Source organism: Nicotiana tabacum, chromosome 24 (genome assembly GCF_000715075.1).
Source record: "Nicotiana tabacum cultivar K326 chromosome 24, ASM71507v2, whole genome shotgun sequence".
In the NCBI taxonomy this organism is placed as follows: Eukaryota; Viridiplantae; Streptophyta; class Magnoliopsida; order Solanales; family Solanaceae; genus Nicotiana; species Nicotiana tabacum.
The window spans coordinates 23,550,496-23,570,082 of NC_134103.1; the positions used below are offsets into that span (position 1 = coordinate 23,550,496).

The 19,587-nt window shown below is 36.1% G+C and overlaps 1 protein-coding gene across 1 annotated transcript; it reads right to left on the reverse strand.

Annotated features, from left to right (window-relative positions):
• Positions 1-2,200: 2,200 nt before the first annotated feature.
• On the reverse strand, positions 2,201-4,088 carry LOC107767450 (uncharacterized). Its single transcript, XM_016586457.2, has one exon. The coding sequence runs from the start codon at positions 4,006-4,008 to the stop codon at positions 2,620-2,622; it is 1,389 nt and encodes a 462-aa protein (XP_016441943.1). The 5' UTR covers positions 4,009-4,088; the 3' UTR covers positions 2,201-2,619.
• Between the last annotated feature and the right edge of the window lie 15,499 nt (positions 4,089-19,587).

A 19,587-nucleotide genomic window follows, 5' to 3' on the forward strand; every position in this document is an offset into this window, starting at 1 on the left:
TCTAATTTTCTTAATGCACTATATTTCACATGAATTTCAAAATTATCATTTTAACTGCAATGGCAAACAATGAAATTAATATGTTATTTAATTGTGCTCGTGACATGCTGCCTGAAGATAATAGTACTTTATTTAAAATACGCTAATTATGAGGCCTTAGGTACATAACATACTGGTTAAAATCAAATTTTGTCTAAGATTAGGAATATAATGAGCATTTTTTAGAATCAGCTATTTTCCATAAACATCTACTGTGCTAATTGAAAGCCAGCATTTCAGTCTTGTGCACATGTGTATTACATAAAATTGCTAGTTCAGGTGCCATGACCAGTAATATGTTAAAGATTAGAATGAACTGCAAACTTACATCAATATATTGCAAGAAAATTCTCTTCACCACATTGGATAACTAATTGTTGTAAAATATACTCAAGTGCGCACTCTCCAAGATCAAGTGCTTCATATATTTTGAGAAATTGCTCTCTGATTTCTTTTCTTTTTCCTTTTTTTTTAATTTTCACCTGGTGTACTATATCCAATTTGAAAGCCAACTAATCCGAATTTTACGCCAGAATGCTCCACTCTGAGAGATAAAATGTTCTCTACCAAAGGTGACTCGATTTCCATTGCTCAAATCTGAAGCCTTTGATCAAGAATGACAGGGTATTTATCACCCACCGCACCTTTTGACTATAGATTGCTCTGCGAGGTGTCTCTACGTCCTCTCCATTTTCTTCGAGAAATCATTTTTTATTGTAATCATGTGAAATAAATATCACATTTTTAAGATAATGTTAATATTATTTCCAAAAGCAAAATAGCATCCTGAACGTCCTTACCGATGTTTGCTCAAAGAAAAATAATGACTGGGATCAATGCTCTTTTTCACTGCTGGAAATTTAACCTCTGAATAACACAGTTTAGCCTGCACTTATTTGCAAAAAGTATGATGTTCCCTGGTATTTAAGATACAAATACTTGCTAAGTTCTACTACTTTAAGTATTGGCAGACAGAGTTATATGCCGATGCTGAGAGGTAACATATATTTAATAAAATAATCGAAGTATGCGCATTGTAGGCATGTAAAATTTATTGAATTCAAATTCAATAAATAATTTGGATTATATTTTAAATATATTAGTCCAAATAAATATTTTAGGCTAATATAATTAGATTAATTATATAAGTCCAATTTAGTTGGGCTACAAATGATGAGTCCACTTCATTAGGCCCAATATGTCATCTTCCTAGAGGCTCTGTTTGGTGCCACGTGTCAAATGACGTGGCACGCCAAGTCAAACAGAAGAGCCAATGGGATCATGCCACATGTCAAAATGACAAGGCATGCCAAGTCAAATTAAAAGGCCAATGAAACCGCGCCACATGTGCAAGTGACATGTTCTGGCAAATCAAATGCGGTCTTGTCTCTCTTCAATCTGATTGGTCGGAAAGAGTTTGTTCTTATCATAACTCTTCCCTCTCACAACTATAAATATGTGTTTTCATAATCCAGAAAAGACACCCGAAGTTATAACAAGAAGCAAGAATGAGCTCGTGAATCAAACGCTGCAAATTCCTCCACAAGTTTAAGTTCAAGCAATCAAGTTCAAGTTCAAGCAATCAAGTTCAAGCAATCAAGTTCAAGTTCAAGTTCAGGCTCAAGAACGAAGAACAAATCAAGTTCAAGCTCAAGAACGAAAAACAAATCAAGATTCAAGGAGTACGAGTTCAAATCAAAGTTCGTGCTAGTTGAATTCAAGATCATTGTTCGTGGCAACAACTACATATTCAAGATCAAGCTCAAAGGCCCCTTGGATTTATTTACTATTGGAAAGAAGAATCGGAGGAACAATAGAGATTGTAACACTCAAATATTTGAAATCAAATATTACGATTGTTTTTTATTTTCTTGATGCAATTTATTGTCTACGCGCATATTACCACCATTACAAAAAGAAATTATGTTGCAGCACTCTACTACCAATCAAGACACAGTAAAGTTTTAACTATTGTCCTAGTGTCTGCTATTCATAGATTGTTCATCAGATTCCAAAAGCTTTTTGAGGAAAATTGTTATAATAAGAACAACTAGTAGGAGATTTAATCAAAATTGAAATCAAACATATCAGAAAACAATTACAAGTACCCACAAAGCCAAAACTTATCCAAGGAGATTAGAACTTAAGATCACAAATATTATGGCAGTTGATTTTCTGGTTTTCTATAGTGTTTGATCAAAACTAAACTTAACAAACTGACTTTCAATAAATTTGAAACTTTTGTTAGTAAATCTAGTTCCTGAATACAGTCCCTGCTTTCAATGTTAAAATTGATATGCACTAAGAACATAAACTATGAATAAGGCATGAATCATTGAGCGATTTCTTCCCATCTGTCTGAGCTTTGGTAGACAGAATTACCTGGTACTTATACTGCAAAGCTACGAGGTAACAGGTATTCGATGGAATAATCGAAATGCGCGCAAGCTGGCCGATAAACCAATGTTATAGATAAAAGATCTATAAACAATGCATGAGATATTTGCAAGATTTATCAGTATGTAAATGAATTCATTCCCTAAAGCCAAAAAATTGACTCACATTGTAATGCTACATGCCTCATAAATGAAACCCTGTCCACCTTCGAAAACTTTGAAACTCATTTCCTTGAGAAACTGCCATACCAATCCCAGTTCTTCCATTTTTCCCAATACCTCTATAATACAATCTCCATTCATGATCTTGATCATCTCCATCCATTTGAACAAGATAAGGTGATCCCACCCCTTCACTATCCCATCTCTCTTCTTCATATTTCTTCAACACTGCATTTTCTTGAACTCTCTTCCACCCCTTTAAACCATCTGAAGATATTGCCATTCCAATACTTCTGCTCCCATTTGAATCCACACCTTCATAAACCATCAAATATTTCCCATCTTTTCGATTTCGAACCACATGTGGATTCAACACTCCTAGTTCATCAAAAGCTCCAATTTTCCCTCCTCCTCCTATAATCTTTCCTAATTTTAACCATTTCATTCCATCCCTTGACCTTGCTATCCCAATTGCAAAGTTCCCTTTTTCAACATCATATGAATGGTAATACATTCTTAAATCACCACTAGTATGAAAAACTACTTTTGGTGAGGCTATAAACAAAGAATCCCATTCACCTTCAATACCAACATCAAATAAAGCACCAGAATGATGCTCTCCTTCAATTCTAGCCCAATGCCTACCATCTTGGCTCATTGCTAAACCCGGTAACGACTTAAAAATCTTGCCTTTTTCACCATCAGAGTACAATCTTTCTGGATTTTCCAAACTGAAATCCAAAGAATTGTCTAAAAAATCAATCTTTTCAGAACTAAAACCAGTATAGTAAAGCCAATAGACAGAACTATTTGCTCTTACTTTAGCACTTGACATAATCACTACCTCACATGGCCTAATACTTTGTGTATCAAAACCCCACCAATCCTCTCCACAATTCATCACTAACCCCACATCATCACTCATTTTAGCAGCCATTTCACCTCTTTCCCAGTGGACCCCATTGCTTGAAACTGCTAAACCAATTGACTCTTTACCATTAGACCTCCCATAATACCACATGTACCACCTCTCTTCCTCATCGCTAAGGTATCTTTTTACAACTGGTGAACCGATTTCAGTACTGTCCCATGAATCTTTTTGTCCTAAATCAAACACTAAACCCCTTGAAAATGAGGAAGCTGAAGAGGATAGAGGTTGATTTGAAGTGGACTGTGGTTGAATTCTTGAACTTGGGTCATTTAACATGTCTTTATCTGCTGCATTTTCTTGATTTGCATTTGGCTTTGCACTTGACTTAACTAGAAATAGTCCAATATTTTTGGTGGCTCTGAGTTGGAGATATTTGGGTTTGGACTGAAACCAAGTGGGGGTTGTCAAGATTGTTTGTTTGGTGATTCTTGTTGTATGATTAGGAGATGTAACGAAGTTTATGGGTTTGACACCAGCCATTGCTGAGGAAAATGCAGCCAATTTGGTTGTGTTTGTAGAGAAAGAGAAATGACAGTATCAAGAAAGTTAAACGAACGGAAAGGAAGAAATTGAAGTACCACTAAGTATTTGACACGTCTCCAATTTGGAATACAATCATATTCCAATCTTAGGATTTGAAGCTTAAAAAAAATTATATTTGAATTTATCAAATTGATAAAGTATGATAGTATTTGTTAATTTATTATGAAAAATTATCAGTTAACTATGATTTATTAAAGTAACGTTGTCTATGAATAAAAATTTTCATGTTTGTACAATTTTTTTTCATACAATTTATGTAAATAATACTATCATCATGTAGTATTCATAAAAATTTAAACTTAAAGCAACTTGAACTATTAGCATGAAACACTTTAAAAATCATATGAATAATTCATAGTAAGGGCAAGTTAAAAGAAGTACACTCACACCATAATTTTATTCGATGTAAATAATAGGTATTAAGTTATTATCTGCTGAAACATGTATTTTTCTAAAGCGCCACAGTTGAAAGTAGTATAACAACAATATATTCAGTGTGTGTGATTCTACGAATAGGGTTTGGGGAAGGTAAAGTGTATGCAAACTTTTATCCTACTTTGTGTGAGGTAGAGAGACTAGTTTTGATAGACCATCGGTTCAAGAAAAAAGTTTTCAAAATAGATTTGAAAAATATATGAGCAGAGACGCTATGATAAAAATAGGGGCGGATCCACCTTGTGACCTACGGGTTCACGTAAACCCAGTAGTTTTTGTCCAAACAGTGCAAATATATTCGAAAAATTCACTAAATATTTATAAAAAATTTAATGTGAACCCAGTTACTATTAAAAATTTACTCGAAGTCCTTGCAAGAACCATAAACATTAAATTCTTAGATAAAAATACCGGGAAAAAAAATATCGGTAGCAAAAATAGCAAGATAACCGGAAGGGAAAGTGAAGAATGAAATTCTGAAAAGTGAAAAGGAGAGAGATTTGTTTATTTCACAGAAACCAAAAGATATGTAAAGGTACAAGCTTGATGGCAAGAGGTGAAATTGAGGTCAATGTGATGAATAAAGTGAAAAATAATGATCTTTCAAATTGAAGCTAGAAGTTATCAACTGTCATTCTTTTGCTACTTGTCAAGGAAGGTATCTGATTTTACCCAAATTCTGATTGTCACTTTCACTACAAAATTAAAGGTTATGGTGCATACACATCATTCTGATTCTTTTTTTCATCCTTTTTAAGTATTTTACTGTCACTATTCGAAATTTCCCACCCATAGAACAGTGATGACACCTAATATTTCATTTGCTAGGCAAATCAACGTTAGAGAATCATTAGATCAATTTCTTATTTTCATTCAGTAATTAACAATAATTAACTAAGATGAAATATAATAAGTACGGAATATCATAAAATTGTATTCATTACTACCACCCGGATTTGGAGTCACAATTCACGAGCATTCTAGAATTTACTACAAGTATTAGTTTGAAAGAAATACAATTGTCAGAATGAAAGAAACAGTAGAACAGAAAAGATAGACGGGGACTTCAAGGTCTGCGAACGCCGACAGATCTACCTTGAGTCTCCGGACAGCGGACCAATAGCCAAATCTCGATCAACCCGAGACGGTATCAAAATCTGCACAGAAAGTGCAGAGTGCAGTATCAGTACAACCGACCCCATGTACTGGTAAGTGTCGAGCCTAACCTCGGGGAAGTAGTGACGAGGCTAAGGCAAGACACCTACAAATTAACCTGTACAATTTAACAGTGTATACACAAATAATAGAAATGAAGAACTAAACAGGAAATGTCGGGATGGGAACATACTGAGGGGAATACAAGATAAAGAACTACAATAGAATGATCAGCGGAGCAGTCAATATACCATGAATCAACAGGAATAGTGGATACAGTAAGGAAAAATGCATGGCATCACCCTTCGTGCTTTTACTCTCAATCTCGCCATAAAATTAATAGAAACGACACGGCATCACCCTTCGTACATTAACTCTCATATCATGACATGGCATCACCCTTCGTGCATTAACACTCACAATATTGCACGGCACCCTTCGTGCATTAACACTCACAATATGGCACGGCATCACCCTTCGTGCATTAACACTCAAAATATGGCACGGCATCACCCTTCGTGCATTAACACTCTCCCTTACCATAATGCAATGCATAAATATCAACAGGGAGATAGAATAACAAGTACAAACCTTACCTCAATATTTGGTTCCATAACATCAATCGCAACTTTGAAATAAAAACTCAATTATCACCAGAAAATCCGTAAACATGATAAGAATGATAAATTGAACAACACTAGTATAACACATCGCAATTAGGCATAAGAATGAGACAATATAAGGGAAAAAAACTGAGAAACATGGAAAACAAGTAAATTGGCAGCGCATAAGTACTCGTCACCTCACATATACGCCTCTCACATGAATTTCACTTAGCAAGTAATCTAAGGTTCCTAATTCCCTCAAGTCAGGGTTAGACACAACACTTACCTTGCTCCAAATGCCACTTATTTCTCAATCACAATTTTTCCTTTGGAATCCACCTCCAAACCACTCGTATCGATTCAAAAACGACTCAATAATATCAAATATTGCTAAAGGAATCAATTACATTGCATAAATTTAGATTTCATAAATTTTTCTCCAAAAAGTCGAAAATCGACCCCGAGCCCGCTTGATCAAAACCCAAGGTTCGGACCAAAATTCATTTACCCATTTACCCCCGAGCCCGAATATATAATTGATTTAGAATCCGACCTCAAATTGAGGTCTAAATCCCCAAATTTCTGAAATCCCTAGTTTCTACCCAAAATCCCTAATTCTACCATGAAAACCTTAGATTTTAGGTTGAAATCTTGTAAAATATAGTGAAAGATTGAAAAAAAATAGTTTAGAATCACTTACCTATGATTTGGGGAAGAGATGGTCTTTGAAAAATCGCCTCTTGTGTTTTAGGTCTTGAAAATTTGGGAAATGAATGAAAATTCCTATCCAAAAGTCATTTTGTTCAGCTGCAGACGTCGCATTTGCGACCTCAGCTTCGCAAATGCGAAGCTCGTAAATGCAAAGGAGTCATCGCAAATGTGATTCCCTTCACAGTCCCGCTGCCTTTGCAAATGCGAGGAAAGTGTCGCATTTGCGACCACTGAGTCATTAGCAAATGCGACTAAATGATCGCATTTGCGATCATTACCCTTCCCCAACTCCTTTCGCAATTGCGAGGACTGCTGGCCTAGGCTTTCTTTGCAATTGCAATAAAAACCTCGCAATTTGCCATACCTGCTTGGTTAGCATTTGCGATGCCTGATCTTGCAATTGCGAGATCAGAGGCCTGCAACAGGTTCAGTTATACCAGCAAAATTTTCTAAGTTCAAAATATCTCGTGGCCTATCCGAAACTCACCCGAGCCCTCGGGGCACCAAACCAAACATGCACGCAAGTCTAAAAATATCATACAAACTTGCTCGCGCGATTAAATAGCCAAAATAACACCTAGAACTACGAATTTAGTACCAAATCAAATAAAATTCTCAAGAACACTTTAAAATTTCTATTTTCTCAACTGGACGTCCGAATCACGTCAAATCAACTCCGTTTCTCACCAAATTTTACAGACAAGTCTTAAATATCATAATGAACTTGTACCGGGCTCCGAAACTAAAATACGGACCCGATACTAACAATGCCAAATATCAATTAATTCTTAAAAATAAATAATTTCCAGACTTTTAATTTTCATCAAAAATTCATAACTCAAGCTAGGGACCTCCGAATTCAATTTCGGACATACGCCTAGGTCCCATAATTCAATACGGACCTACCGAGATCGTCAAAGTACGGATCCGGACCTGTTTACCAAAAATATTGACCTAAGTCAACTAAAATCAACTTTTAAGGCAAAAATATTTATTTTCATTAGTTTTTAACATAAAAGCTTTTCGAAAATCTGTCCCGACTGTGCACGCAAATCGAGAAGAGTAAAAATGAGATTTTTACTGCTTAAGAGAGCAGATTCGAGTTCTAAAATATAAGATAACTTTTTGGGTCATCACATTGACTGCTTGATGACATTCAGATTTACTTTTCTTTGGGTGCAGACAGTTGTTTTGCTTTGATTAAATTCCCATCACAGCCCACAAAAAGTTTTAACACATTTCAGAGACTCGTTTGGTATGATGGATAAGAGACAAATAATTTTCGGAATTAAATTTGAGATGAGTTTATCCTACGTTTCGTTGGAATAAATTGTGGTATTGTTGTATTTTTATCCATCTGGGAGAGTGAGATAACAATCCTAGAATAACTAATTACAGGATAATTAATTCTGAGATAAGTTATTTCCCAACCAAACAACTCCTCAAAGTGCAGTGATGGAGGGTTCAATTGAATCCCCTCGCCATAATTAATGCTAGTCTCTGCATACAGGGTAAGAATCAAGCTTTTTAGTTGTATATAAATTGTCGATCAGCATGGCATAAGAGAATATGCTAATATAGTAATAAAGAGGGTTCAAAATAATTTTAGACTAGCAGAGAGAAAAGTCAGGATAACGAGCGCTCCGCCCGCCAAGCGGGCGGCAGGAGCAGCGGGCAAGTGCAAGTTTAGATCCTACATATTATGTATTAGTACTGTTTTAAAAATTCTTTTGTATAAATTTATATCTCTCTCTCTCTCTGAGATAATGTAACATAAATATATACTTAATATGCGTTATATTAAAATAAAAATAAAGTTATTTAGTAAAAAATTCATAAAATAATTATTATATTCATAATTTTAACGAAATAAAATTATAATTTATAATAAGGTATACCATAATTTAAATAATAGGCAAGATCTAGGTTAAGAAATCATGACTTAAATTACACGGAGGAGAGAATTAAAATGATAAGGGCAATATAGATTATTTAAGATAAATGGGGGAGAATGTCAATTATTAATAATTGGAGGGAAAATTAAAATTTTATATCAAGATTAAAATGTAAATAATTTTCACCCATCTGGTTAGTGGTCACAAGAATTATTGTGGTGTTATTAATGGTAGCTTAAACGTCTCTATCTAGGAATTTGGCCACTAATAAATTAAAATATTGAGTCTGAAAATGGTGGAAGTCTCCCAAATAATAGAGTAGTGTAATGAAAAAATAAAAGAAGAAGAACAATACTGCATAGAAAAGAGAGAGAATTCTTATTGCTTTGAAATGAATTACAATGGAATAAGACCCTTCTATTTATTGGGAAAGAGTGACTTAGCCACCAAGTAAAATCCCTAAAATCTCCCTAAAATATAGGCATTCACCTTAAATACAATTATATTTATAATACTCCCCCTTGAATGTCTATTCAATAGATAATGTGTCTCGTTAAAACCTTAACCAAAATAAAACCAGTGGAAAATAATTCTAGAGAAGGAAAAAGAGTACACATGTTTAGAAATACGCCTTTTGATTGCCTCGTTAAAAACCTTGTAAGGAAAACCTAGTGGGACAAAACCTTGTAAGGGAAAAAGAGTGTAATACGTATTAACTCCCCCTGATGAGAGTATCAATTCACATCCTGGAGCCTTTGCACCCCAATCTTGTACACCGGCTTTTTGAAGGTTGACGTTGGTAGAGATTTTATGAACAAATCAACCATATTATCACTTGAACGAATCTGTTGCACATTGATATCACCACTCTTTTGAAGATCATGTGTGAAAAAAAACTTTGGTGAAATGTGTTTTATCCTATATTCTTTTATAAATCCTTCCTTCAATTGGGCTATGCATGTTGCATTATCTTCATACAAAATCGTGGGTAGTTTGTCACACTTCAAACCACATTTATCTCGTATAAGATGTATTATCGACCTCAATCATACACATTCTCGACTTGCTTCATGAATAGCAATTATCTCAGCATAATTAGATGGAGTAGCCACGATTGATTGCTTAGTCGATCTCTAAGATATGGCAGTACCTCCATATGTAAACAAATAGCCTGTTTGAGATCGAGCCTTGTATGGGTCAGATAAATTCCCAACATCGGCATAACCAACAAGATCGGGACTGCAATTATTGCCATAAATAAGCCCATATCGGTAGTCCTTTTTAGATACCGCAATATGTGTTTGATTCCATTCCAATGTCTCCTTGTAGGAGTAGAGCTATATCTTGCTAAAACATTAACTGAAAAAGTTATGTCAGGCCTTGTTGTATTAGCAAGATAAATTAGTGCACCAATTGCACTAAGATATGGTATTTCAGGACCAAGTAGCTCTTCATTATTTTCGTGAGGTCGGGACGGATCCTTATTCACATCAAGTGATCAAACAACTATCGGAGTACTTAATGGATGTGCCACATCCATGTGAAACCGTTTCAATACCTTTTCTATGTAGGCAGATTGATGAACAAAAATTCCATTTGCCAAATGTTCAATTTGCAAATCGAGACATAATTTTGTCTTTCTAAGATCTTTCATCTAAAATTCCTTTTTTAAATAATCAATTGCCTTTTGGAGTTCTATAGGAGTTCCAATAAAGTTTATGTTATCAACATATACGACAAGTACAACAAATTCCGATGTTATTTTCTTTATAAAAACACATGGGCAAATGGCATCATTTATATAACCTTCCTTTAATAAATACGCACTAAGACGGTTATACCACATTCGTTCTGATTGCTTTCGACCATACAAAGATCTTTGCAATTTGATTGAAAGCATTTCCCGGGACTTTGAATTATGTGCGTCAGGCATTTTAAATCCCTCGAAATTTTTTATGTATATCTCATTATCAAATGAGCCATAAAGGTAAGCGGTAACCACATCCATTAAATTTATGTCATGCTTTTCATGGACAACAAAACTAATGAGATAACGAAATATTATTGCATCCATAACAAGTGAATATGTCTCTTCATAATCGACACCAAGCCTTTGTGAAAATCCTTGTGCAACAAGAAGTGCCTTATATATTTGTACCTCATTTTTCTCATTTCTCTTACGTACAAAGTCCTATTTATAGCCAATATGCTTAACACCATTAGGTGTTTGGACCACAGACCCAAAAACTTCATGTTTCACAAGTAAATTCAACTCAGATTGGTTTGCTTCTTGCCATTTTGGCCAATCACGTTTTTGTCGACATTCTCCAACAGATTGAGTTTCAAGATCCTCACTATCTTTCATAATGCTAGATGCAACATTATATGCAAAGACATAATCCACCACTATATCCAATCGATTCAAATTCGTCTCAATATCGATTGAATTTATTGATAGTTCCTTATTTTCTTGAGTCCCAGGCTCAGTGATTTCCTCATGAATCTCAGGATTGGTTAAATCGTGAATTTCTTCATGAGACTCTTTCATAATGTCATCTTGATTATTTGTTTTTCTTTTTCTAGGATTTTGATCCTTAGAACCCAATGGTCTGTCACATTTTAGACAGGCTTTTGACTCATTAGCTATGATACTAGAAGATTGTCCAACAGGAACATCAATGCAAATTGGAACATTCTCTGCAAGGATATGTGATTTTGTTATCCTTTTCAGATTTGTAAATGGGTCTGGCATTTGATTTACTATTTTCTGCAAGTGAATGATCTTTTGCACCTTATTTTCACAAATAGAGGCATGTGGATCAAGATGAGACAATGATGGATTTTTTCACAAAATTTCTCGTTTGGTTTCATCAATTTCTCCCCCTAATTTTGGGAAATATGCCTCATCGAATCGACAATCTGCAAATCGAGCAGTGAACAAATCTCCCGTTAATGTTTCGAGGTAGCGAATAATGGAGGACGATTCAAACCCAACATATATTCCTAACCTTCTCTAGGGACTCATTTTGGTGCGATATGCCGGTGCTACATGCACAAATACTACACATCCAAAAAATTTTAAATGGGATATATTAGGTTCATGACTCAAAACTAATTGCAACGGGGAATATTTATGTTAATTTATCGGTCTGAGACGAATTAGCATTGCTGTATGTAAAATGGCATGACCCCAAACAGAAGTGGGTAACCTCGTTTTCATGAGTAACGGTCTTGCTATCAATTGCAGACGTTTAATTAAAGACTCTGCAAGGCCATTTTGAGTGTGAACATGAGCTACATGATATTCCACTTTTATCCCAATTGATAAACAATAATCATTAAATATTTGGGATGAAAACTCAGCAGCATTATCAAGTCTATTAGATTTAATTGGATTATCAGGGAATTGTGCCCGTAATCGAATTATTTGTGTCATTAATTTTGCAAATGCAAGGTTGCGAGATGACAATAGGCACACATGAGACCATCTAGAAGATTCATCTATTAAGACCATAAAATATCTAAACGACCTACTAGGTAGGTGAATAGGTCCACAAATATCCCTTTGTATACGTTCCAAAAATGCAGGGGACTCAATCTCAACTTTTGTTGGTGATGGTCTAATAATTAACTTGCTTTGATAACAAGAAGTGCAAGAAAATTCATTATTTAAAAGAATCTTTAAATTCTTTAATGGATTCCCATTTGAATTTTCTATAATTCGTCTCATCATAATTGATCTAGGGTGTCCCAATCGATCATGCCAAAGTACAAAAGTATTGGAATCAGTAACATTTTGGCTTACAATAGAATGTGTCTCAATTGCAGTAATTCTTATCCAATACAGGCCACAAGACAAAGATGGGAACTTCTCAATAACCCTTTTATGTCCAGAGACATTCTTGGTAATTGTCACGACCCCAAATTCCCTCCGTAGGATGTCGTGATGGCACCTAGTCTCTAAGACTAGGTAAGCCTATCAATGCAGAATAATAATAAATATCTGAAATAAATAAACTACAATTCAAACAATTTCAACTCCCAAAACTCGGTAGAAATAAGTCGAAATATTCTAAGAATTTATTCTCTATGTCTCTATACATCAGAGTCTAAAGCAAATAAGGAAGACAACATAGTAAGATAGAAGGGGACTCCGGAGTCTGCGGACGCTGGCAGATATACCTCGAAGTCTCCTCGTACAACTAGTTTACTGATGCGTGGTCTGATAAGATGTACCTGGATCTGCACAAAAATATGTGCAGAAGCGTAGTATGAGTACACCACAGTGGTACCCAGAATGTGCCAAGCCTAACCTCGGTAGAGTAGTGACGAGGTCAGGTCAGGCCCTACTGGAGAATAAATAATGGCATGGTAAAATGTTTAAACAATATTATAAGATAAAATGACAATGGAAATGAATCAAGTAGTATGTCAGATCTAATTACATCAAATAATGGCAAACAAATACCTCGTGGAAACAAAACAGAATTCTTTTCAGCTTTAAGAAAATCACAACAATAATCAAAGGCAACTGCGGCCATAAATCAAGATCAACAAGGGCACTCTCGAGGTATCTCCTCGTAGTTCCAAATTATAAATGAATTCACAATATCTCATTTTCCTTATCTCACCGCGGGAGCCTTCACAATTTATTTTAAAGAAAATATTTTTCCCGAAATAGCATCCCGCGTTTTAGCCATCCTTATCACACCACATGACTTCCAGTAGTTTTCCCTACTAGCCACGCGTATCAAGCCACCCTTATCTCACTGCATGCGTTTCAATACCCAGACCTTATACCACCGCATGCGTATCAATATCACAATATATCACAATTTGCACCTCAGGTGCTCAAATAATTTAACTTGCCAAAATAATTCAACAACAATATGTTTTCACAATAAAGAGCTCACGGATCATGTCAAAATAATTCAACAATAATATTTTTTTACAATAAAGAGCTCACGGCTCATAAAAAATAATTCAACAATAATATTTTTTCACAATAAAGAGCTCACGGCTCATGTCAAAATAATTTAACAATAATATTTTTTCACAATAAAGAGCTCACTGCTCCATCAAAATGAGTACGAAAATCTTACAAAAATATTCAGGAGTAAATAATTCAGAAAAATAATATTTGAAAATCTTTAATACGTTGCTTCAATATCAAGTTTAAAAATGTTAAATACTTCATATTAATAATATTTAATTTAAAGAAAATCAACCTTCAAATAATGCACAGAATAAAAGAAACCAAGTTCCAACTAAACAGAGAAAACAATTAGCAAAAAAAGGTCAAGCAAATTTAAATTATAAATATTAAATCAATAATGAAGAATATAACAAAATGAAATAATTTAGTTAATGCGCATCAGTGATCTACACAATTTAAAATATTATCTTTCACATTTAGCCTGTGTACACACTCGTCACCTCGTGTACATGACTTTTCACACATTACAATTATCAATCCTAGGGGGAATTTCCCTCACACAAGGTTAGACAAGTCACCTACCTCGACTTGCTCCAATTTAACCAAGTATTATGCTTTTTCCTCGATTTTCCGACTCCGATCGACTCGTATCTAGTTATAATTAATTCGATACAATCATCAAAAAATATAGTAATCAATTTCATAAGAAAATATTATATTTTTTAATAAAATCCGAAATTAGCTCAAAATTTGTCTGTGGGGCCCACATCTCGAAATCCGGCGAAACTTACAAAATCCGACAACCCATTCAATTACGAGTCCATCCATACCATTTTTACCAAATTCCGATAACAACTAGACCTCCAAATCTTAAATTTTTGCTTTTGGAAGATTTTGCAAAAATCTTAATTTTTCTTCCATAAATTCATGGATTCATGATGTAAATGAGTATGAAATCATGAAATATAATCAATATAGAATAAAGAACTCTTACCCCAATGTTTTCCCGTGAAAATCACCCAAAATTTGCCCTAGAACCGTGCTCCAAAAATCCAAAACGAAAAGAAGGAAATGACCATTTTTGGTTCTTAAGTTTCTGCCTATCCGTCACTAAAAGTTCATTTTTCGTCACTAAAAGTCCACCAGAACTTGCTTGTACCAGCCTTCCTTTAATCGATCATAACTATATGTACAAATGTCCAAATGATGAATGGTTTAACTTTATGAAAACTAGAATCAAACGACTACATCTTTTTTGTATTGAAAATTTTTCGATTCCTTATGCATTGCGAGATATAAGCTTCCAAATTCGGCTCCACGCATCAGAAATTTCTGGTGAAACTGCTCTACCAGCCTTCATTCAATTCATCATAACTTTCTGTACGAATGTCCAAATAATTAATGGTTCAACTTTCTGGAAACTAGAATCAAACGACTACAAATTTCATGTTTTAAAAATTTTCCTATTCCTTATTAATTGCGAGATATAAGCTTCCAAAATTGGCTCCACGACCAGAAATTTCTGCAAATTTCCAGCAACCCTCTTTGTCCGAAATCCATTGCGTTTACCTTCCGAAATCCACCTGAGACCCTCAGGACCTTAACTAATTATTCCAACATATCCCAAAATACAATACGAACTTAGTAGAGGCTTCAAACTACATCAAACAATATCAAAACGACGAATCGCACCTCAAATCAAAATCTATGAACTTTGAACTTTCAAATTCTATATCTTGTGCCGAAACACATCAAATCAATTCGGAATGACTTCAAATTTTGCACACAAGTTATAAATGACATAACAAACCTATTCCAATTTCCAGAATAGGATTCCGACCTCAATACCAAAAAGTCAACCCCCCGGTCAAACTTTTTAAAAATTCAACTTTTGGCATTTCAAGCCTAATTCCACTACGGACTTCCAAATAAAATTCTGATCAGGCTCCTAAGTCCAAAATCACCATACGGAGCTGTTGGAATCATCAAAATTCTATTCCGGGGTCATTTACACATAATTTGACATCTGGTCACTATTTGAACTTAAACTTTTAATTTTTTATCAAAATTTCATATCTCGGGTTAGGGACCTCGGAATTTAATTTCGGGCATACGCCTAAGTCCCAAATCACGATACGGACCTATCGGAACTGTCAAAATACTGATCCGAGTCCGTTTGCTAAAAATGTTGACCAAAGTCAACTCAGTTGAGTTTTAAAGCTCTAATTCACATTTTAATCCATTTTTCATCTGAAAACTTTCCGAAAAATTTTATGGACTGTGCACGCAAGCCGAGGAATGATAAATAGTGCTTTTTGAGGTCTTAGAATACAAAATTAATTATTAAATTTAAAGATGACATTTTGGGTCATCACATTCTCCACCTCTAAAACAAACGTTCGTCCTCGAACGGAGTTAGAAAAAGTACCTGAGCTGGTGAATAAGTGTGGATAACAGCTGCGCATATCATGCTCGGTCTCCCAAGTCACCTCTTCGACTGGAAGGCCCCTCCACTGAACTTTCAGGGAAGCAATATTTTTTGACCTTAGCTTTCGAACCTGCCTACCCAAAATAGCCACTAGTTCCTCAACATAAGATAGATCCTTGTCCAACTGAACCGAACTGAAGTCTAACACATGAGACGGATCGCCTTGATATTTCCGAAGCATGGAAACATGGAATACCGGATGAACCGCAGAGAGACTAGGTGGTAGTACAAGTTTCTAAGCCACCTCTCCAACTCTATAAAGAATCTCAAAAGGCCCAATATACCTAGGGCTCAACTTGCCCTTCTTCCCGAACCTCAGTAGTCCTCCAAAATCATGAGGTAAACTATGTACCCCGGCCAGAGATGATAGATACCGGTACACCGTAAAGTCTGACAATATCGCGAATATATACCTGAGCCAGCTGCTCTGAAGAGTAAGTAGTAATCACAGAAATAAAATGAGTTGACTTGGTCAATCTATCCACAATCACCCAGACTACATCGAATTTCCTCCGAGTGCGTGGGAGCCCAACAACGAAATCCATAGTGATTCGCTCCCATTTCCATTCGGAATTTCCAACTTCTAAAGCAATCCACCCGGACGGTGATGCTCATATTTCACCTGCTGACAATTTAGGCACCGAGCTACATATTCCACTATGTCTTTCTTCATCCGCCTCCACCAATAGTGTTGTCTCAAGTCTTGATACATCTTTGCATCACCCGGATGAATGGAGTACCGCAAACTATGAGCCTCATAGAAAATCAAGTCGCGCAAACCATCTATATTTGGCACACATAGCCTGCCCTGCATCCGTAATACATCTTCATCTCCAATAGTGACTTCCTTGGCATCGCCGTGCTGAACTGTGTCCTTAAGGACAAGCAGATGGGGGTCATCATACTAACGTTCCCTGATACGGTCATAAAGAGAAGACTGAGAAACCACACAAGCCAAAACTCGGCTCGGCTCGGAAACATCCAGTCTAACAAACTGGTTGGCCAAGGCCCGAACATCCAAGGCTAAAGGCCTATTTGCTACTGGTAAATATGCTAAGCTGCCCAAACTCTCCGCCTTACGACTCAAGGCATCGGCCACTACATTGGCCTTCCCGGGATGATAGAGAATGGTGATATCATAATCCTTAAGCAACTCCGACCATCTCCGCTGCTGCAAATTAAGATCCTTCTGTTTAAACAGATGTTGTAGACTTCGGTGATCGGTGTAGACCTCGCAATGGACATCGTACAAATAATGCCGCCAAATCTTTAAGGCATGAATAATAGCTGCTAACTCAAAGTTGTGTACAAGATAATTCTTCTCATGCACCTTTAACTGTCTGGACGCGTAGGCAATCACCCTACCGTCTTGCATCAACACTGCGCCGAGGTCAATACGCGACGCATCACAATACACAATATAAGACCCTAAACCTGTAGGTAATACCAATATTGGGGCTGTAGTCAAAGCTGTCTTGAGCTTTTGGAAGCTCTCCTCACATTCCTCGGTCCATATGAATGGAGCACCCTTCTGGGTCAATCTGGTCTTAATAGTTGTTCATAATCAATTACAAAATCGTCAATTAACTTCATGTTAACAAAAATCGCGTTTCAAACCTTCACAATACTGATAACGAGATACGAGGCATGAAGACCTCATAATTATTTACCCGAATTAATGAGTCACATTTAACGTCACCTGGGCGGGAACCTACCTCGTAGGTTAAAACTCAATAATTACAACACAAAATTGGCAAGTATGCACAAAGAATTTCATATAGAATTTTCAAATAAACCTAACAGGCATGACTCCCTATTAGTACTATAGTACAAATTAAAATTCACAAGGGAGAACTTAAACACAAGAATTTTTCTCACAAGTATCTCGTCCTTATATAACTTCCACCGCAGCTCGTAGCCCGGTTTAAACATATCAGTTTATATTAAAATGGGAGGATCTCGTCCTCGGTTCTGAATCATAAGTAATATGCACATCGTTCCAATCGAAACTTTTCATTTGCTCATTCTAAATAATTTCCGTTAAACAAAATCACAACACATAATGAACCCCATACCGGTAGGGCATATAATTCACAATTTGTAATTAATTATCCGTAAATTACATCAAAACTTATCGAAATGAGTAACCGAAAGACACATTTAGCCTCACATGTCTTATTAGTGACTAACATGGAATGCTAGGCGTAGTTATCTCCATGGAATCTCCCAACAGGAGTAAACACATAAGTAGATTATAGAATTATGAAACTCACTCATAAGTGGAGCACAATATGAGGAATCGTCTCGATACTCAGAACCGAATGAAGTTAAGGAAATTATTCCTTTATATTATATCAAGGTCGTACCTGTAACAACACCAACTGAAGTAGCGACCTCCGCCATACCATAAAACAAATATATCAACGACTGGGTCTCCACATCTAGGACGCCTTCTACCCGTCTGTCCTCCACCCCTAACTGGTCGTATGGGTGGTGTAGTAACTGCAATGGGGCACGTAGCCTGAGTGCTTTGATGAAATAAGTCTCTCCCAAGTTTGGGACAATTTTCTCATGATGTGCCTAGTATCACCGTATTCATAACAACCCCTTTGCGGGTTAGGCTGCTCATATTGAGTCTGTGCCAGATAACTGGAATAACCATTGTAGGAACTCATGTCGGTGGTGCATTAAAAGAACTTACTGGAGCACCCCGAGTAATCCGATGTGCAGACTGGGCTGGCCGACTACCCGAGCCCCCTCCATAATGATTTATACTTGTAGAGTAGAATCCACTGAATCCCCCAGAACCTTGAGACGTCTTGGTCTCCTTAGTTTCCTTTTTTCCTCACCCCAAACACATTCTAATATCTTGACAATTTGTACAACTAGCAGAAATTAAGTATCAGCTTGTAGTTCCCGAGTCGTACAAAATTTTACGATCATAATTGAGTCTTTTAGTGAGTCTGTGGAATCGCCCTCTGGCTGTAGGAAGCAAAGTAGGAGTATGACGGGCCAACTTATTAAACTTGATGGTATATTCTGACACCATCAATAGTGACCTGACGCAACCATTCAAACTATATGTTCCACGCATTACGGAGAGTCCGGGAAACAAACTCTTTCAAAAGCGTTTCTAAGAACTGATCCAAGTGGGCGGTGTTGCATTGGCTAGTCTGCCCTCTTCATAGGCTTGCCACGAACACCGGTGGAGAATTATCTCTCCCAAGGCAAATTTCTTCTTTTGTTATGCTGACTCAACACTGTTGAGTTGACCCATTTCTTAACATACTC

What these genes read in the sequence shown, in the direction of transcription:
- LOC107767450 (XM_016586457.2), bottom strand. Translation starts at nt 4,008, where the DNA reads ATGGCTGGTGTCAAACCCATAAACTTCGTTACATCTCCTAATCATACA.